We start from the raw sequence: 16,995 nt of genomic DNA, 5'->3' as shown, positions 1-16,995 counted from the left end.
GAGGAATTTCCGTGGCAACTTGGATTAAATGTCCAATTGCATTTTTATGCTCTCTCATGAGAGTCGTTGTTTAAGCCAGTGGACAGAGTTTTCTTCTGGAAAGTCCTGTAGGCTTTTAGAGTGGCTATTGGAATTTAATGACTTGAGATGCTTGCCTCTGTCTAGTGCAGAGAAGTGTATCAATGTAGTTGCCTCTAATTGGCTGTACAAATGCCTCCCTGCTGAGAGCATCAGACCTGGATACTTTCTTTCAGAAACATATCATCCTATATTCACGTGGTGCAAGGTGGTAGCTACTATTGTCAGCAGGCTTCTGATTCAAGATGTCCATACAGTTGGGTGAGGTTTTGCCATTTTCCTGGGGAAATCATGACTTGAGACTGAATATAACAGGTGTCCTATATTATCACCAAGAATTTATAGAGTTCAAATTCCTAAGCCAGTTATCATTAGAGAACAATGCTATGCCCCCCAAATAAATTCTGTCCTTGCTTTAGGAAACTGCTAACCTCACTCACTCATGTAGCTTTCACCAGACATTCATTCATTCAGCAAACATTTCAGAGCACCTTCCATATTCCAGGCATAACTACCACACCCTTCAGAAAGAAGAAAGAGGCATACTTGCTACCTGAAGAAGCGTGGGGTAAGGAGCAGTGGTCCTTAAAGAGTGGTCCTCAGACTAGCAACATCAGTGTGCCCTGTAAGCATGTTAGAAATGCAAATTCACAGAACCACTCAAGACCTACTGAATCCGATTCTTTCCATTTGGGGCCCAAAATATGTGCTTTATCAAGCTCTCCTGGGGATTTCTACATACCATAAAGGTCAAGAAGCATTAATCTAAAGACACATGTCATCAAGGGATTCTAATATAGTATGATAAATGCAATGATCAGTTTGAAACTCTCCCAGCCCTACAGGCCCCAAGGCAACATTGAACATTTTAGTAAGTGCTCAATGGAATACATCTTGCTTCCTTGCTTGGTTGATTGATGCATGAATCAACCTGTAGAAACTAAACAGTACTGGGATGATGGGACATACCTGATCCCCAGGATTTGGGATGGTTTGGATAGCTTGCTCGGGTCTCGCCACTCTTGTTGGTACCCCTCTAAAACCCAATGTTTGGAGCACTGCATTATATTATATCCAGGTTTCTTGGTATTTTATTGTATCATGTGAACAAGACTATAAACCAGTTTCCCCACTGTCTACACACTTTTCTTTGACTAAAGGACAACTAACTACTATCTAAGCACTGGGGAAAAGACATAGATGTTTTTCCCATGGATTTGTGCCAAGCTGGCTTTATAAAAATCACGGAGCTGCTTGTTAAACATAGAGAGTTCCAGACCTCCCTCTGCATGTTCTTAATCAATGGAAATGGGGAGAGGCTGGACAAAATAAAAATTGTAAGAACCTTTTTGAGATGAGTCTGATGGGTTCAAGTTTAAGAATCTCAGAGTTTTTAAAATCCTGGAATCCAGAGATTCAATTTAATCCAGAGGAACCAGAGTCCATTTCCAAGAGGATTTTGAGGCGCATAGTATAGACTAGCAACTCTACTTGTAGTTGAACAGTAAGGGGACAAATATAATGTTATTGGTTTGTGTGTGTTTTTCCCTAGGGCTGAAAAAAAGAAGAGGGACAATTTGCACAGAAGTCCATTCTTTTATCTCTCACTCAGAGGAGGGGTGTATGTGTATGTGTGTGTGTGTGTGATGGTGGTAGTAATGGTCAAGCTTCACTCATCTAACACTCCCTAGAGAGAGGTGTCAGCCCAAGCCAATGAGGACTGCAGAGCCACCTGTAGAAAGACTCCTATTATAATCAGGAGCCAATCACATTCTAATTGAAACAATAAAACTCTCTTAGGGCTGAGAGAGTAAGGGACAGAGGTCAAGGCCTTCCTCTCCTGTCTAGGTATAAATGATTGCCTGGAAATGTTCCCATGGGCCCTTGGGATCTCATATTTCCTGCTTAGCACTTCTGGAATCAGCGGGCTCCTGACATGTTATAACCAGATCAAGGGTCACAGACTGGCCTACAGGCTGCAACCTGTGTTAGGTCGTTTATCTCTCTGAGCCTGACTTTCTTCATCTGTGTACAGGCACACCTCGTTTTATTGCACTTCACTTTATTGTGCTTCACCAATGTTGCATATTTTATAAATCAGAGGTGAGACCCTCTATTTATTGCAATACTCACTTTATTTCGGTGGCCTGGAATGAAACCCACAGTATGTCTGAAGCATGTCTGTACTGAGGTCATGGTATTTACCTCCTCGGGTTGCTGCAAAATGGACAAAGGTTCTTAGCATGAGGCTAGGCATGTGGTAAGTACTTGGTTGATGATAGTGCTTACTATTATAGTCATTGTTGTCTACAGACGCTGTGTTAGTTGGTGTTCTCCAGAGAAACAGAACCAATAGGATATATTGGTTCTCAAATAGAAGATATATGTATATATCTATAGATAGATATCTAGAGAGCAAAAGAGAGAGGAATTGGCTCCCACAATTATGGAGGCTTAAAATCTGCACTCCAAGATCTGTGGCCAGTAAAATGAAGACCCAGGACAGCTGATGGTGTAAGTTCCAGTCCAAAGGCAGTAGAATACTGATGTCCCAACTCAAATACAGGCAGAGAGAGTCAATTCTCCCTCACTCTGTCTTTTGTTCTACCCAGGCCTTCCTGTGGATTGACTGAGGCCCACCCACATTAGCAAGGACAATTTGCTCTACTCAGTCTACTGATTCAAATGTCAATCTCACCCAGAAACACCCTTACAGACGCACTCAGAATACTGTTTCACACCCCAGCTGGCATGGTTCAGTGGTTGAGTATCAACCTATGAACCAGGAGGTCATGGTTCAATTCCAGGTCTGGGCACATGCCCAGGTTGCAGGCTCAATCCCCAGTGTGGAGCATGCAGGAGGCAGACAATCAATGATTCTCTCTCATCATTGATGTTTTTCTCTCTCTCTCCCTCTCCCTTCCTCTCTGAAATCAATAAAAATATATATATTTTTTAAAAAGAATACTGTTTGCCAAACATCTGGGTACCTCATGGACCAGTCAAGTCCACACATAAATTAACCCTCTCAAGGTGAGGAAAGGTCACAGTTTGTATGTATCACTTTTTTTATTGCCTTTAGCCGAAGCCCACTGCCATCCTGATACCCATCGTGTCTGAGATTCTGACCTCAGTCTTCATGCAGTCAGGGGGTAGGGTTGACTTTTTAATCATACTCTCGGAGACAAACATCTCTCCACTTGTTGGGGGGCAGGTAGTGGCAGAAATGAAACCAGTACAACTGAGAACGTGTGCCACTCCTCCCACCAAAGGGCTGGTATAGCAGCGTTTAGTTTTATTGCCACATCAATCTTCCTTTGTCCTTTCATCTCCTAACTTCTCCCATACATACTAATTAATTAATTGAGCATACCTGTTTAAATCATCCAATCTTGATTCTTATAATAGCTTGCCTGTGAGGGTTCTAAAAGTTAGAAAATGATTTAATATTAGAGGTTTTGATTACATTGAATATAAAATCAAATAAAATGAGCAAATGATGAATAGAAGAGGGGAGTGAGGTTTAAAATTAGCCATACTTCCTGTACGCACAAGAGGCACACTTATGTTGGTTTTTATCTTGGCCTATTTTAGGAGTGATATATTTGGCTCACAACCAGGGGTAGAAGATAAACAAGGACCCGAATCCTCTAAACCAACCTCACACTATTGACATTTTGAGCCAGATAATTCTTCTAAGTAGGGGGCTGTCCTATGCATGCTAGGATATTTTTAGCAGGGTCCCTGGCTTATTCCCCATTAGATGCCAGTAGTACCCCCGAAGCTGTGACACCCAAAAATGTCTCCGGCATTGCCAGATGTCCCCTGTGGGCAAAACTGCGCTCAGTTGAGAACCACTGCTCTAAACATAGGAAATATTTTAGACTGTCAAGTAAGACCTACTTTCTCTAGGTCACACTTTTATGTATGGTACTTTATGTATAGGATTCACGTTTAACGAGCATTCTTCTAGCTATACAAACACAACTACTGGCTTTCTCTCCTATGTTCTCGTTGGAACAAAGGAATTTGCTTTTCCAACACATTTCTTATCAAGCCAGGAAAGCACTGCGGTGAGAATGGATCTGGTTTCTAGTCTCCACTCTATGCGTTCTGGCAGTATGGCTGTGACAAGTTAATGAACTTGGTCTCAGTTTTTCCAGGTGTGTTATGAGGATAATGCAATTTAGGCCTCAAAGATGGCGGTGAGGATTCAATGAGTGGCAGCCTATAAAACTGTAGTTGGCCCATTGTAGCTGCTCAATAAATGTTAGTTCTGCTTATTACTGACTCTTATTGGGGGCCACTGTGGGTGTCACTCCTTTGGAATGTGCATCTCACACCTTATATAAATAGTCCCACATCGAAGTGCAATTCAGGCCTACCCCAAATTCCCCAAGCCTGAGTCACATAAAATACACAGATAGAAGATATGGCTCTTCTTTTTGAATGGGAGATACCACACAGCCTTTTCTAGAGGTGAAGTCTTATTTCTTCCCTTCAGCCCATGAGAGGCGAGGCCTCCTGCACACAGTAGCTGTACTTCTTCCCCAGACACGCCGATCCCTTCAGCCCCTGCAGCTGGAGCGGGGAAAAGTGGAGTGGACAAAAGCGGAGTGGACACAGTCAGTCCCAGAGCTGTTCTTGACCACCCTGCAAGGCCGGCATTGCCTCCCAGCCAGCCCCTTCCTGCCTTTGATGTGAACCCTTCGTATCAAGGAACTGTCTGTTAAAGTCTGCACTCATCTGGGGGAGAGTGGAAGCCAGAGAGTGTTGATTGTGCCCTTGGCAGGCGAGGAGTGTTATCCCTTGGAGGCTGCAAAGGCTTGACCTCCAGGCACATCATGTCTTTTTCCTGGCTCCCAGCTTTGGCATTAGAACACTGCCCCATTTGTGTCTCTGGTTTCTCTAGGAAATCTTGGGAATTTGTAGTAATAATAATAATGATGATGATAATAATAATAAATAGTAGCCATCACTTAGCAGATATTTAGTATGCACCAAAAACCACGCAAAGTGCTTTTTCTACCATCACAGCAGCCCAGTGAGGTGGTGATTATGATCACCATTTGAAAGTGAAGACACTGAGAAATTCATGTTTCAACATCATATAACTAGGAAGTGATGAGCTTAGGATGTCAACCCAGATCCTCCTGATTCCAAAGCTCTTAGTCACTGGACTCTAACGTTTCCCTACCCATCCGGACGTCCAGGCCATGGGACTGCAGAGGAGCTGGGTTCCCAGAAGCCTAAGTGACTAATGTTGGCCCATCAACACAGAGATTTAAAGGGAGCATATTGTGGGGAAGGGGAGGCCGGGAGGAGGTCAATGGGAGAAAAAAAAAAAAAGGAGACATATGTACTACTATTTGTAATACTTCAAACAATTAAAAAAATAAAATTTAATTTAAAAAAGGGAAAAAAATACTAAAAAAAAATAAAGGGAGCATATTGAGGAACCACAGGTGAAAGAGCCTTAAAGTACAATGGGCTCAGCTCGTGTTCCATTGCTATCAGTGTGATTGCTAAAGTGAGATACATTCGCTTGTCATCAGCTACCAGAGGCTCACGTGGAAAACAGGGTTATTTGGAGAAGCAGCAACTGCAATAACTGTTAACTGACCCTGACTTGGGATGCAGAGTAGTTAAGTAGCATTCACTCTCTATCATCATTATTCATTTTTAAGTTTTATTTTACAGCTTATTCTTAACCATACTTTTCCAGAGTCACACATTTTCCAGAGCTGACTTGAGCAAAGGTCTTAAGGAGGCTGGACTGTGTCTGGTTCCTAGAAATCTTTCCTGTTCCATGTACTGCTCCCCTGCAGTTCGCCTTGCACGGAAGACTTTTACTCATGTGTTTTCCAACCCCCCTTCAGTAGTACTAGAGTATTATCTCTTAATGCACTTGGGAAGTATTTATTTTCAAGGTACTATTAGTGAGCGAACACAACCCTGGATGCTTTAGTCAGTCAATGCTCACAGGTCAAATCTGCACCCTTGTGAGCCTAATTTTTGTGGTTGATTTGCAAAATATTGTGATGAGAATAATAAAAATTCTAATGTTTTCATTATTTCACTTACAGTGCTTTGCTATGCATATGTGTAAGCTTTATATTGTAGTATATCATAACTGTTTACCATGTTGCTCCATAATCATCATAATTATTACTTTAGTGCCCATGCAATCATCCATCTTGTTAACACATCATCATTGAGGAGACTGGTTGTTTCCAGTTTTTCCACTATTATAAATAACCTCTAGGTTACGTATTTGTGTATACAGCTTCTTTCATTTTTTGTTATTATTTCCTTAGGATGTACTCCTAGAATGGGATCACTTCGTCAAGGAATGTGAATTTTTAATGGTTTCTAAATAAATTGGCATTGTTTCTTCAGTTTACAATGCCACCAGCAGTATATTAGTATTCCACTTTCATTACAGGCTTATTGGTAGTGTGTATTATTATTTTATATTTAGTATGCTTAATAGTACCTTCCTTTTGTTTTTGCTTTTTTCTCCAAAATAGCGAGCTTTAATCAAACATGTGCTTATACATTGTGCATGCTCTCCTGTTTGAAAAGCCGGTTTGAACACAGAGTAGATTTGTTTTTAACCTTAAGAACCCTTGCCATCCACTCCCACTGCACAACTATTTTGTGTAATAAACAAAGCTAATATTGATAGTTTTCTGAGAAAAACATTATATCGCATGTCTATATTAACTACTAAATGAGGATCTGTGTACAGGAACTGTAGGGAGAACCCAGATAAAATAATAGAAACATTTAAATAAAAAATTAGAACATCAAGATCTGCACCAGCATTCCCAAGGCCAAAAGCAATTCAAGTAGCTCAGTCTCTGACCAGATGTTGATGACTTTCTCTGTCTGGTCTCTAACCTGCTCAGCCAGCCTGACTTTTCAAGTAGCGAACTCAGGAGCTCCAGCCACACTGCCTCCAATATTTCCTTCTAGGTTTCAGCCCAGGAAAGCTTCTTGATGGATAAACCCCTCCTCCCACCCCCACCCCCCACCCCCTCCCAAAAAAAACCTCATTCCTTATCATGTAAGAAAAAGTTTCCCAAACCACAGCACATCAGGGCTGAATGCCAATTCCAGAAGTCTGGTTTGCCCTCGCTTCCAGGTGTCAAAAAGTAAGAATGAACAGAGCCACTTTAAAATAGAGCTAAGGCTGCCGTGCCTGAGGAGCTACCTCGCACATCTTAGGCCTCAAACCTTGGAATCTTAAAATGGAAAATAGACTCTGGACTGGCCTAATGCAACATCATGCCCCAAAGAACTGTTTGCAACATTAATAAGAAACAGAGACGGTGACTACTCCCTGATGACTATAGGACTGAAAATTAAAATCCTTGTTTGGAATCAGCATCGCCTGTGAGCTTATCGGCACCAATAGAAATGCCTTCCTTCTATTAATGTAATTGTCCCCCTTCCCTTCCTCATAAATATCTACTGCCTTTGTCTACTAGTCAGAACACTATGTGGGCTTCTGCCTGAATCAGTGCTTACCTAAATGGCTATTCTTTTCCTTTTAATCGCAAATAAATGCTGGTTGCCTCTCCCGTGGGAGGGTCTTTTATTTTCAGGTGAACACAGGCCACCTGGCCCATTCCTGCGATGGATGTCCAATGGTAGAAGGACATTTCAGGAATCCAAGCCACCCTTAATTGTCCTGGAGTTGAGTGACCAGTATCTTCGCTAGAACTTTCTCTTTCACCTAAGGATGTTAGGGCTTGTTGCAATAGTATGACTGCTGCTTCCTACCAGAACCTGGGAACATAAAGTAATAAATTATTGTGTCTCCCCCTGTTTCTTCTTGCAGCCTCAACCGAGGGTTCCCCATAAACATGGTGAGCCTTCCAAGCTACTGTCCTGCCAGTGGATATGAACATGACCTGCTCCTCCCAGAAAGACTAACTCATGGCCCTGCCAGACGATCCCCTTGGAGCATTGACAGATGAACCGGATTAACTTGGGGGGAAAGCACCCATTCAGTCAAGCTGATGGGCTTTGGAAAATCTTAGCTTGCCGTGGATTTGAAAACGAGGTGCATAATATGCAGTGCCGACTCGTTGCAAGCGGTCATCGGCAGACGATTGGCTGGAAAATTGCTTCCAGTTTTCATCACTGTGCATCACTCCGGCACCCTTCGGGGAGCTGTCTGTACCCCTTCCTGGAAGTCCTGTTTCCGCATGGCAACTACTGGATTCTCTTACTATATACACAGATGGCATGATGTGTTAGACAACAATTACAGCAGTTTTGCAATCTCGGTGGAGGTGTTTACCATAGTATGCCCTGGTAGGAATGTCCACATGTCTCCATTATGTTAGTTATGACATCTAAAAGTAGTCTGTCCAACTCTTAAGCACTTTATAGGAGACACGAATCGGCACGTTCAGTACCTGTGAGAAAACAAGTATTTTCTTTTTCTTTATAAATCTTATTTCTGGCGCAGACTGTCCAAGACGAAGTCCACTCCTAGCATATCCCCAGTTGTTTATGGTAGATTGGTGTAAATATGGCCACAATACTGTTAGACTTAACCTCTTGACACTTTCCTGAACAACTGGATCCCAAAAAAGAAGTAGAAGCGGGCTGATTGTAATACCTTAGCTCCTGGTTCCTTGCACTGAGGCACAACTTAACCGCTTGCACATACAACCACTGAAACACAGGAGGCTTCTTGGCCAGTGAGCATGCTCTCTCAGTCTATAGAAGAGGTCTTTCAAATCAAAAACAGGGAAATGGCCTTCTTTTCATCGAAGACCATGCTGGGTTGATGTTAAGGGCAGCCGAATGCAGTTTGCCAGTGGTCTGACTTTAAAACCATGGAAGACTTTCTAGGTCAAGTTCAAATCATAGCTCTCTGGGGAGAAAAACCAGCAAGTGACTCCTGAGTGCCTAAAGAAGGAAAAAGGTCCAATTTCACATGAGGTTTCCTCCTCAATAGAGAACCTGCTAGTCCCTGTTAATTCTTTTCTGGGATTATACCTACAACTAGTTGTTGTTGTTTTTTTACTGTCTTACAACAAAGCACAGTCCTGGGGAAAAGGTCAATCCAGTTATTGCTTATCTTTAAGCATTAGAAAATTGTCCAATTAATTGACCCTACAGAATGCTTTTAGCATTTTTCCCCCTGAAAATATAAATTTGGCTGAATCAAAAACTCAGCAAAGCATGTTCTGTGTGCCCATGGCCTCAGCCTGAGACTGACAGACATGGAATAATTTTCTATAAAATACATGTAACAACTCTGGGACCCTTCCAGCACAAGCAAGCTTTGCCTTTTAGGGGATCACCAGACACACTCTTCCACATTTTGCTTCCCCTGGGGGTCTCAGGAAAACACAGCCCACTGAAAAAAGGGCTTACACTGAGATTTGGAAACCTGACAGGGAAGGGCAGAGAGTTTCAAAGCTGATTTGGGTGAATCATCCAATAGGGTGACTCACCTGTCAGGTTGTGATGCCAAAGAAGAGGACTTCCAAGAGGGAACTCGGAGGACGGATACCCCCAAGATCTGACCCTTCAACACGTTAGCAACAGGACTGTCAGGCCCCCCAGCAGACCACAATTCTTTACAAACCCTGCTGCCAACTCCTCCAGACATAGCATGCCAATCTCCACTGCCCATCTCCTCAGTTTCAATTCCAAGAGCAGGGTTTCCTCCTTCTGTCGTTCCTCCCTTTATTCAGCAAGCATTTGCTGAGCACCTACTATGTGCCAAACATTGTGCTGGGGCAGCAACAGTGTACAAGGCAGAGTCTTTCCAGCTTTAGAAAGAGCTCCTTCTCCCAAACACTGCCCCCACCCTATCTTTTTCATAATGACAACAGCATTGGAACAGCATTCACCTCCTGCCAGAGTAAGCTGGGAAAATGCCTGCAAAAGGGGACAGAGGAGGAAGGGATGGTGGATGGCACTGAGCCATATACTGGCACGCTTCATGCATAGCCAACTCTCCCAGGGCCCAGATGTCACTGGGAAGAGCTTCCTAGAACAGCTCTCCATTGCTTTCTTGATGTCTATCCTGGTCATGTATATTCACATCCTTTATAGAAACACAAAGACCTCCTTTGCTGTAGGTATTCTCTGAAACTCCAATTCCATAATTAGTCCTGGGGTCACAGAATTGGACCTGATGCATCCAAAAGAACTACTGCCAGGTGCTGAGAGAGCATAGCTGGGAATTGATTGGTTTAGCCGGGACATTCTGAGACCACTGCTAACACCCGTGGAAAGCCGGACATGCTTGATGGTGCAGATGTTCATAAAATGATGGTGGTTCATCTTCATCCTTACTTACTCTGGCTTTTGCGAAATCCGTTCTGGACAATTAAATAAGTTGCGTTTCCTAGCTTTTTTTTCTTAGTTAAAAGAGTGCTGGAAAATGGTGGTGGGTGAAATTGAAGCTTGGAAAGACTAAGAAGAAGACAGTGAAAGAGTCCAGTTGAAGATGGCTTCTCTAAAAATGCCTTAATTCCTGGCAAGTACCACATATTTGCAGATGAACTACAACTGTTTACCAAACTGTCCACCTCTGTTTGAAACCACTTCGGGGGATGCTTTTGAAAACATGGGAGCATCAAATCTGAGCTGTCACGAGCTGAGCCAGCAAAATGGAGCAATGATGCCATTCCTGGGGCCCGGGATTCTTTGTTACGTGTCGATGCAGTTTCCCAGGGTTCCTTTCTGCTGTGCTGTACCTAATCCGACCTCCAGAAGGTCAGAAATGGCTGGGGTGAGTTTTGTTTAGTAGGAAGCAGGAGGCAGGGAGGTGTGGGAAAATATGTTGCTGTCCCAAAGCTCCAAGAATTGTGAACTGTTGATGTCTAACTTTTCCTTAAGCCTGTGCTACACCTTTTATGAAAAGGCTGACACCCACAGTGTATAGGAAAAGCACTCTTAGGAATGAACAGAAATGAATAATTACCAGACTCCCCTAGGAGCCATGGGGATTAGCTTTTTCCAACTCCAGACCTGAATTTAAATATGCAGAACATCCAGGTTCTGCTAGGGTAAAAGCAATCACTTCGGTAATTTACGACAGACCTAGCAGGGTAGAGACCCCAAGAGCTTTCTTTGTGGGTAACCATGCATCTTCTCATCTTCAAATCCTGCTCGGGCTCTGCGAGGTGTGTTACCACACACCTGATGCTACCTCCGAAATATGGGTAAACAGCACACAGGTCTCTGCAGAATCACTTCGAAGTTGCTCACACAAAGGCTCGGAGACCTTAGTTCTGAGGGAATTCTGCTATTTTTAACATTCAAGGGGAAAAGGAATATTACATGAGAATATAAACTCAGGATAAACTCAGATGGATTTACCCCCTCGTTACTTGCCAATGCTGTCTTTGTCTGCAAACGTTACCCAATGATTTTGGGTAGGAACACTAGAAGTCTCCAGGAAGAAAGATTTTTGAGACCCCCCAGCACTTTAGTTTCACCAAAACCTCCTCTTCCCAGAGCATTAGCAGCTCCATTCTTTGTGATGTTTTTCTCTACATTCTTTAGGGCAATTTTGTTACTTGACAACTAGACTTAAAGCTGCAATAGTCGCTTTTTGAACATCTAATCTTTGAAAATGACATATATTCCTTGATGCACTAAAGGCTGTTTTATCCACCTTTCCCACAGCCCCCTCCACCCCACTTCTTTGCTTTGTTTTGTGATTTTGTTTTAATTTCTACTTTTGACATTATTCTGTGGGTAGATTTCAAGTATTCTATAAAGAACTCAAACAGAAAAACATAGTCATCCCTCCACACGCCCCCTCCCTGGCCCAGTACTTACTAGTAATTCCTTTTTAAGCTTGATCTTGGTGAAATCTTTTTTTAAAATACATTTTATTGATTTTTTACAGAGAGGAAGGGAGAAGGATAGAGAGTTAGAAACAGTGATGAGAGAGAAACATCAATCAGCTGCCTCCTGCACACCTCCTACTGGGGATGTGCCCGCAACCAAGGTACATACCCTTGACCGGAATCGAACCTGGGACCTTTCAGTCTGCAGTCCAACGCTCTGTCCATTGAGCCAAACCGGTTAGGGCGATCTTGGTGAAATCTTGCTGCCTAAACACCAGTGGGACATATCTTCTCATCTTCAGGGGATGGCTGGTCATTGCTACTAATTAAAAAGAGGCCCTCCCTGGCCAGTGTTGCTCAGTTGTTTGGGCATCATTCCATGCACCAAGAGGTTGCTGAATGGATTCCCAGTCAAGGCACTAGCCCCGATTTCGGGCACGATCCCTGGTAGAGGATGTACAGAAGACAGCTGATCAATGTTTCACTCCCATATTGATGTTTCTCTCTCTCTCCCTCTCCCTTCCTCTCTCACTAAAAAAAATCGGTAAAGAAAAAAAGAGGCCATGAGATCATGATAGAGGACAGACCATAAGCTGCATTGGCTTAGGGGACAAGTGTGGGAGAGGTGGGGGGAGGGGAGGGGGAAATCTATTACAAAGACAAACACTGCCCCTTAGTCTCCTTAGATCTGCATCTAACCCTGTAGCCAGAAAACTATCTTAGGAATTCTGCTTTATGGATGTGCATGATTTCTGGTATCACTGTTTAAGATCAAAGAGAATCATGTTTCCATTATGTTGCTCTGGTGACTTACTCTAGTGGGGAGACAGGGAGCATGCTTTAGAAAGCTGACCACCTGTGGGAAGCCTAGGGAAAAGCTAGCCAAGTGCACAGGGAGGTTCTGCTACAGAAAGAGCAAACTAGGTACTTCCTTGCAGATTCTCATTTGGGAAGGTGGCTAGAGGGATGGTCTCCATGCTGGTTTTCTTCGGGCCATCAACTTGGCCCCTCAGGGGAAGAGCTGGGCTAGGGGCAAGCACTGTTTCTGAGATCTGAAATTTTCAGGGTGAAATTCACCTGTAACAATTGTAAAGGGGAAGTGCCATTGAGTTTTGGGCCAGTTTTAGACACCCTGCCCAACAGCACAAAGAATGGGGAATGACTTGTCTTTGTAAATCTGGAGTTATATTCGCCATGTGGGGCTACTTTAAAACCTTGACACGCTCCAAGCATTCTTACTTCAGAGCTTCCTTTCCCCAGTTCCATCAAGCACCAGAAGTGACCAGCAACATACACCTAATAATAAAATTTCAAAGGAACCATATGATTTGCATTGAATTGCACTTGACTGGTAGACATAATATTAAGTGTTTTGGGTAGTTAGACATTATTTCTGATTACACAATATTCTTTTTACTGGAGCCAGTGGTTAAGGCATTTCATTTGTTTAATTGCTTGTTTTGTTGTTGTGTTCCAAACGTTAAACATTTACAGAAGCCTTAGAAGGGGTCTTCAACGCAGGCCTTTTTGCCTAAAGTGCAGAGTGAGAGAAACAGGAGTGACGAGGAGATGGTTAAATTACAATCCAAAGTTGGAGATGTATACCTTAAACATTTAAGACATTGGAGATTCTGCTTGTCACCTCTTGCATTGTTTCTAGCCTTCTAATTTAAATCATTTGGATCAAAGGAAATAAAAAGGGCTGCTTTCCTGTGGCTTTGCCACATTTGCACACACACAGCTACCACATGTGGAACTCTAAGCTGGGTTGAGGTTCATGAGTACACGGATCTGTTTTGTGTCCTGTATTTAATTACCACCACCACCCAAATTCTAAAAAAATGTATTCAAATGCTTTACCCTTTAAAAAATGGCAAAACGAGACCAGCCTGTGTTGCTCAGTGGTTGAGTGCTGACCCATGAACCAAGAAGTCACTGGCTCGATTCCCAGTCAGGGCACATACCTGGGTTGTGGGCTCGATCCCTAGTAGGGGGCGTGCAGGAGGCAGCCAATCAGTGTTTCTATCTATCCTTCTCCCTTCCTCTCTCTCTAAAAATCGATTTAAAAAAAAACAAAACATTTTAAAATTGCAAAACGAGAGATTCTTATGAGATCATTACTTCTTGGGGTTGGGGAACTGATTTTGTAATATAACTTTAAAGGAAAAAAAAAAGCTTGCTATTAAAAGCCTTGAGCATCTTCTGGTTTCTCCTATCCCATTCCACACACAGATGGTGATCTTCTGTCTCCCCAGAGGTTAGCCTGACCTCTCTCTAAAATAGCACAAATGCCATGAAGACACCTTCCGAAGTTCTAAGTAAACTCTCCAAGCATCATTCCAAAATATGATTTGGATTGAGTATGGTCATGGTCCTTGATTATATGATCCCTATATTAATTCTCATTCTTTATATGTATTTCCAGTACTTTTTTTAACTATAATCAACTGCATTTGTGTTTGCACTGGGAGCTGCTTGCTCACTCTGTGGCTGCTTTGGACAACGCCCATGCCTAGTTCCCACACAAGGCATTCAAGAGAAGACCAAGAATAGGTTTCCCTTCACACCAGCTGCAGAGGTTTTGAAGTGCAATACCAGGTTCACATCAAAAGGCCCCTCTTTATAGATGTGGGGGGAGGGGTATTCATATTTGAACACTGGCACTTTTTGTCTTTTTTCATTGTAATTCACCTCCCACCTCCAACCATCAGAAAGAGAAGCTGTAGCCCCTTCAGTGAGTGTTGGCCCCAACTGGGGGTGGCTGGGGTTCCACTTGTTCAACCTTCTACTTAGGCAACTTGAATGATCTCTCTGCCACTAACTTACCTCCACCAATAGAAAAATGCTATCCTTATGTGGCCATATTTGAGGAGACCATGGTTGAGCCAGTTCAAGGAGCTCACATTGCAGAGCTGAATAATGCCATGTTCATGACTTGGCCCTGTAAGTCTCGGTCGTGGTAGGCACAGAAGCCAAGCCAGCATAAGTGTTTTGAAACTAATTCTACCAAAACTCTTGTGTCACTGAATCATACTACTGTAGCTCCAGGTAATCCAACTATTTAATATTTTAGGCACTAAATGAAACAGCTGCACACAAAATTTTAGAAAAGATCAATATCGTTACAAAATTACATATTCACCATCAAAAGTACCTGAGAAAAGGAAATATTGATCTGTTGTGGTTTATATACTTGAGTTATTCTTGGGACTTTGTGGACACTGCACTGCTCTGATAAAGGGTAGGAATACACAAATTCAATAGAAATTGCCATCGCCTTGGATTTATGCCCCTCTGGTTGGGATGCCAGCTGCCCTTCCTTAGCAGACAGGGTTGTTTGCAGGCTAAGATGAGCTAAGAGGAGAAGGTGTCCTATACCACCAGTATCTCTGAAATTCTCATGGTGACCAGGCTACAGGCTTTAGTCAGTGAGCCTTCCCCTTTACTTTCTGCCTTCTTCTCATAGATATTATTATAAGGCTCCATTTGGGGATTAAAAATAAAATAAAAGAATGATAAGAAAGTAACAATCAGAGTTTTGCCCACACATGCTTCTTCCAATATTTGGGGGCTGGTCTACAGAGCCCACAGTCAAGGCATTCATGTATCTCCACTTCTCCACTTCCCAAAGGGTTAGAGTACTATGACTTAGTCAAGGGAGAGAGCCTTGGACTTGGCTTAGTGCCAGAAGATTGCTGATCTCAGGGTTTGAGAAGACCAATGCAAGGGTGAAATTGACAAATTGAAGGTCACAGGAAGCAGAGAGCCATATAACTTCTTGATGAGCTATAGTATACTAGCAATTGTTCTAGGAAAGAAAGAAGAAAATCAAACAATGTGAAATGAAGATAAGACCAGTGCTCTCAATAGTGTATGGGGCAGAGGGGCGGGGGGGTCCAAATTAAAAAAAAAAAAAAACTGGTCCACTCTTTTACAGACACTGACAAACATGATTATACAAGCACATTTCATAATACAAAGCCTACGTAAATGGTAGACATTTCTCTAGCTTCCTTAAGTGAGTAGTTAAGCCGGCAGTCTGAATTCTCTTAGTCCCCTAAGAGTGGTTAATTGAATAAGTACTTTCTTTATTCATCGCCCACAACTGTGATTTTTTCCTCTATGCACCCTGAAAAAAACCCCAGGCTGGACTTAGGTGAACACAAACACGTTAGGTGGTGAAATAAGAGTGCCTTTTCTGCTGGATGTTCATTTTCGTTCCCTGGATTTCCAGGGCATACAATGTTTAGAAATGTTTTCTCTAAACATAGAATTATTGTGCACCACAATTTTGAACCACCAATTTCCATATCTTACTAGTAAGCAGCTATCAACTTGCCAATTTCCTTTGGGTCTCCTTTATATTTTCTTATAATGTTCCCTTTAGTTTTGGGCTATCCTCAAAAACAATGGGGGGGGGCATGATTCTTTTTAAATTGGTAGAAATGAAACTGTACAGATGTTTGCCCCCCTGAATCTGTGAGCATGATCTCTATTGGGCCTGAAAATCTGCTTTATCATTTTGTACATTTGACTATTTTGTATCCGCATTACTTGATTCCTTATGTGCATGGCGATGTATTAAATGTGGGATTTCTATTACTGTGTAAAAGTGTTTTGATTCTGATTTTCAACATCCTTGAGAAAAAAAAGATTATATTAAACTTTTTATTTCTATTTTCTTCAGCTCATCAGCTTTGAAGAAGAAAAAGAAAAGTTAACAGCATTTCACTTTCCCTGTGTTAGCTAATGATGCAATTCCTGGTGGAAAATTGTCCTCAATTATGCTGTGTTTCCTAGAGAAATAATATATGTGCAATGAATTGGTGGCCTCCCTCCAGCTCCCAGCGCACAGAATTCCCCCAGCACCAAATCCCACCAGTGCAATCGCTATTACTGTTGAATGCTTTAGTGGTGAGCACAGCTGGGCAAAACACACAATTTTCATCCCCAGATATGGTAACACCCTTGAAAGAGATGGAACAACAGTTCTGGGGCCACCAATTTGCTCTCACCCTCGAGAGTCTTCAGGGCATGTAATAGCATGATTGATGGCAGTTCCCAGCACCGCCATCTCCATCTC

General features: G+C 42.6%; 1 protein-coding gene across 1 annotated transcript in view; it reads left to right on the top strand.

Annotated features, from left to right (window-relative positions):
- SAMD12 (sterile alpha motif domain containing 12) overlaps nt 1-9,739 on the top strand; it is a 350,465-nt gene extending 340,726 nt beyond the window's left edge. The window contains exon 5 of the mRNA XM_080646980.1: nt 7,925-9,739. Coding sequence (XP_080503106.1) covers nt 7,925-7,947 — 23 coding nt within the window. The 3' untranslated portion in view covers nt 7,948-9,739. The remainder of the gene's footprint in view (nt 1-7,924) is intronic.
- Nucleotides 9,740-16,995: the final 7,256 nt, after the last annotated feature.

The sequence above is a fragment of the Plecotus auritus genome, assembly GCF_963455305.1.
Source record: "Plecotus auritus genome assembly, chromosome: 11".
Lineage (NCBI taxonomy): Eukaryota > Metazoa > Chordata > Mammalia > Chiroptera > Vespertilionidae > Plecotus > Plecotus auritus.
Note: the sequence above shows the minus strand (reverse complement) of the source record. Positions and strands in the feature narration are given on the sequence as shown.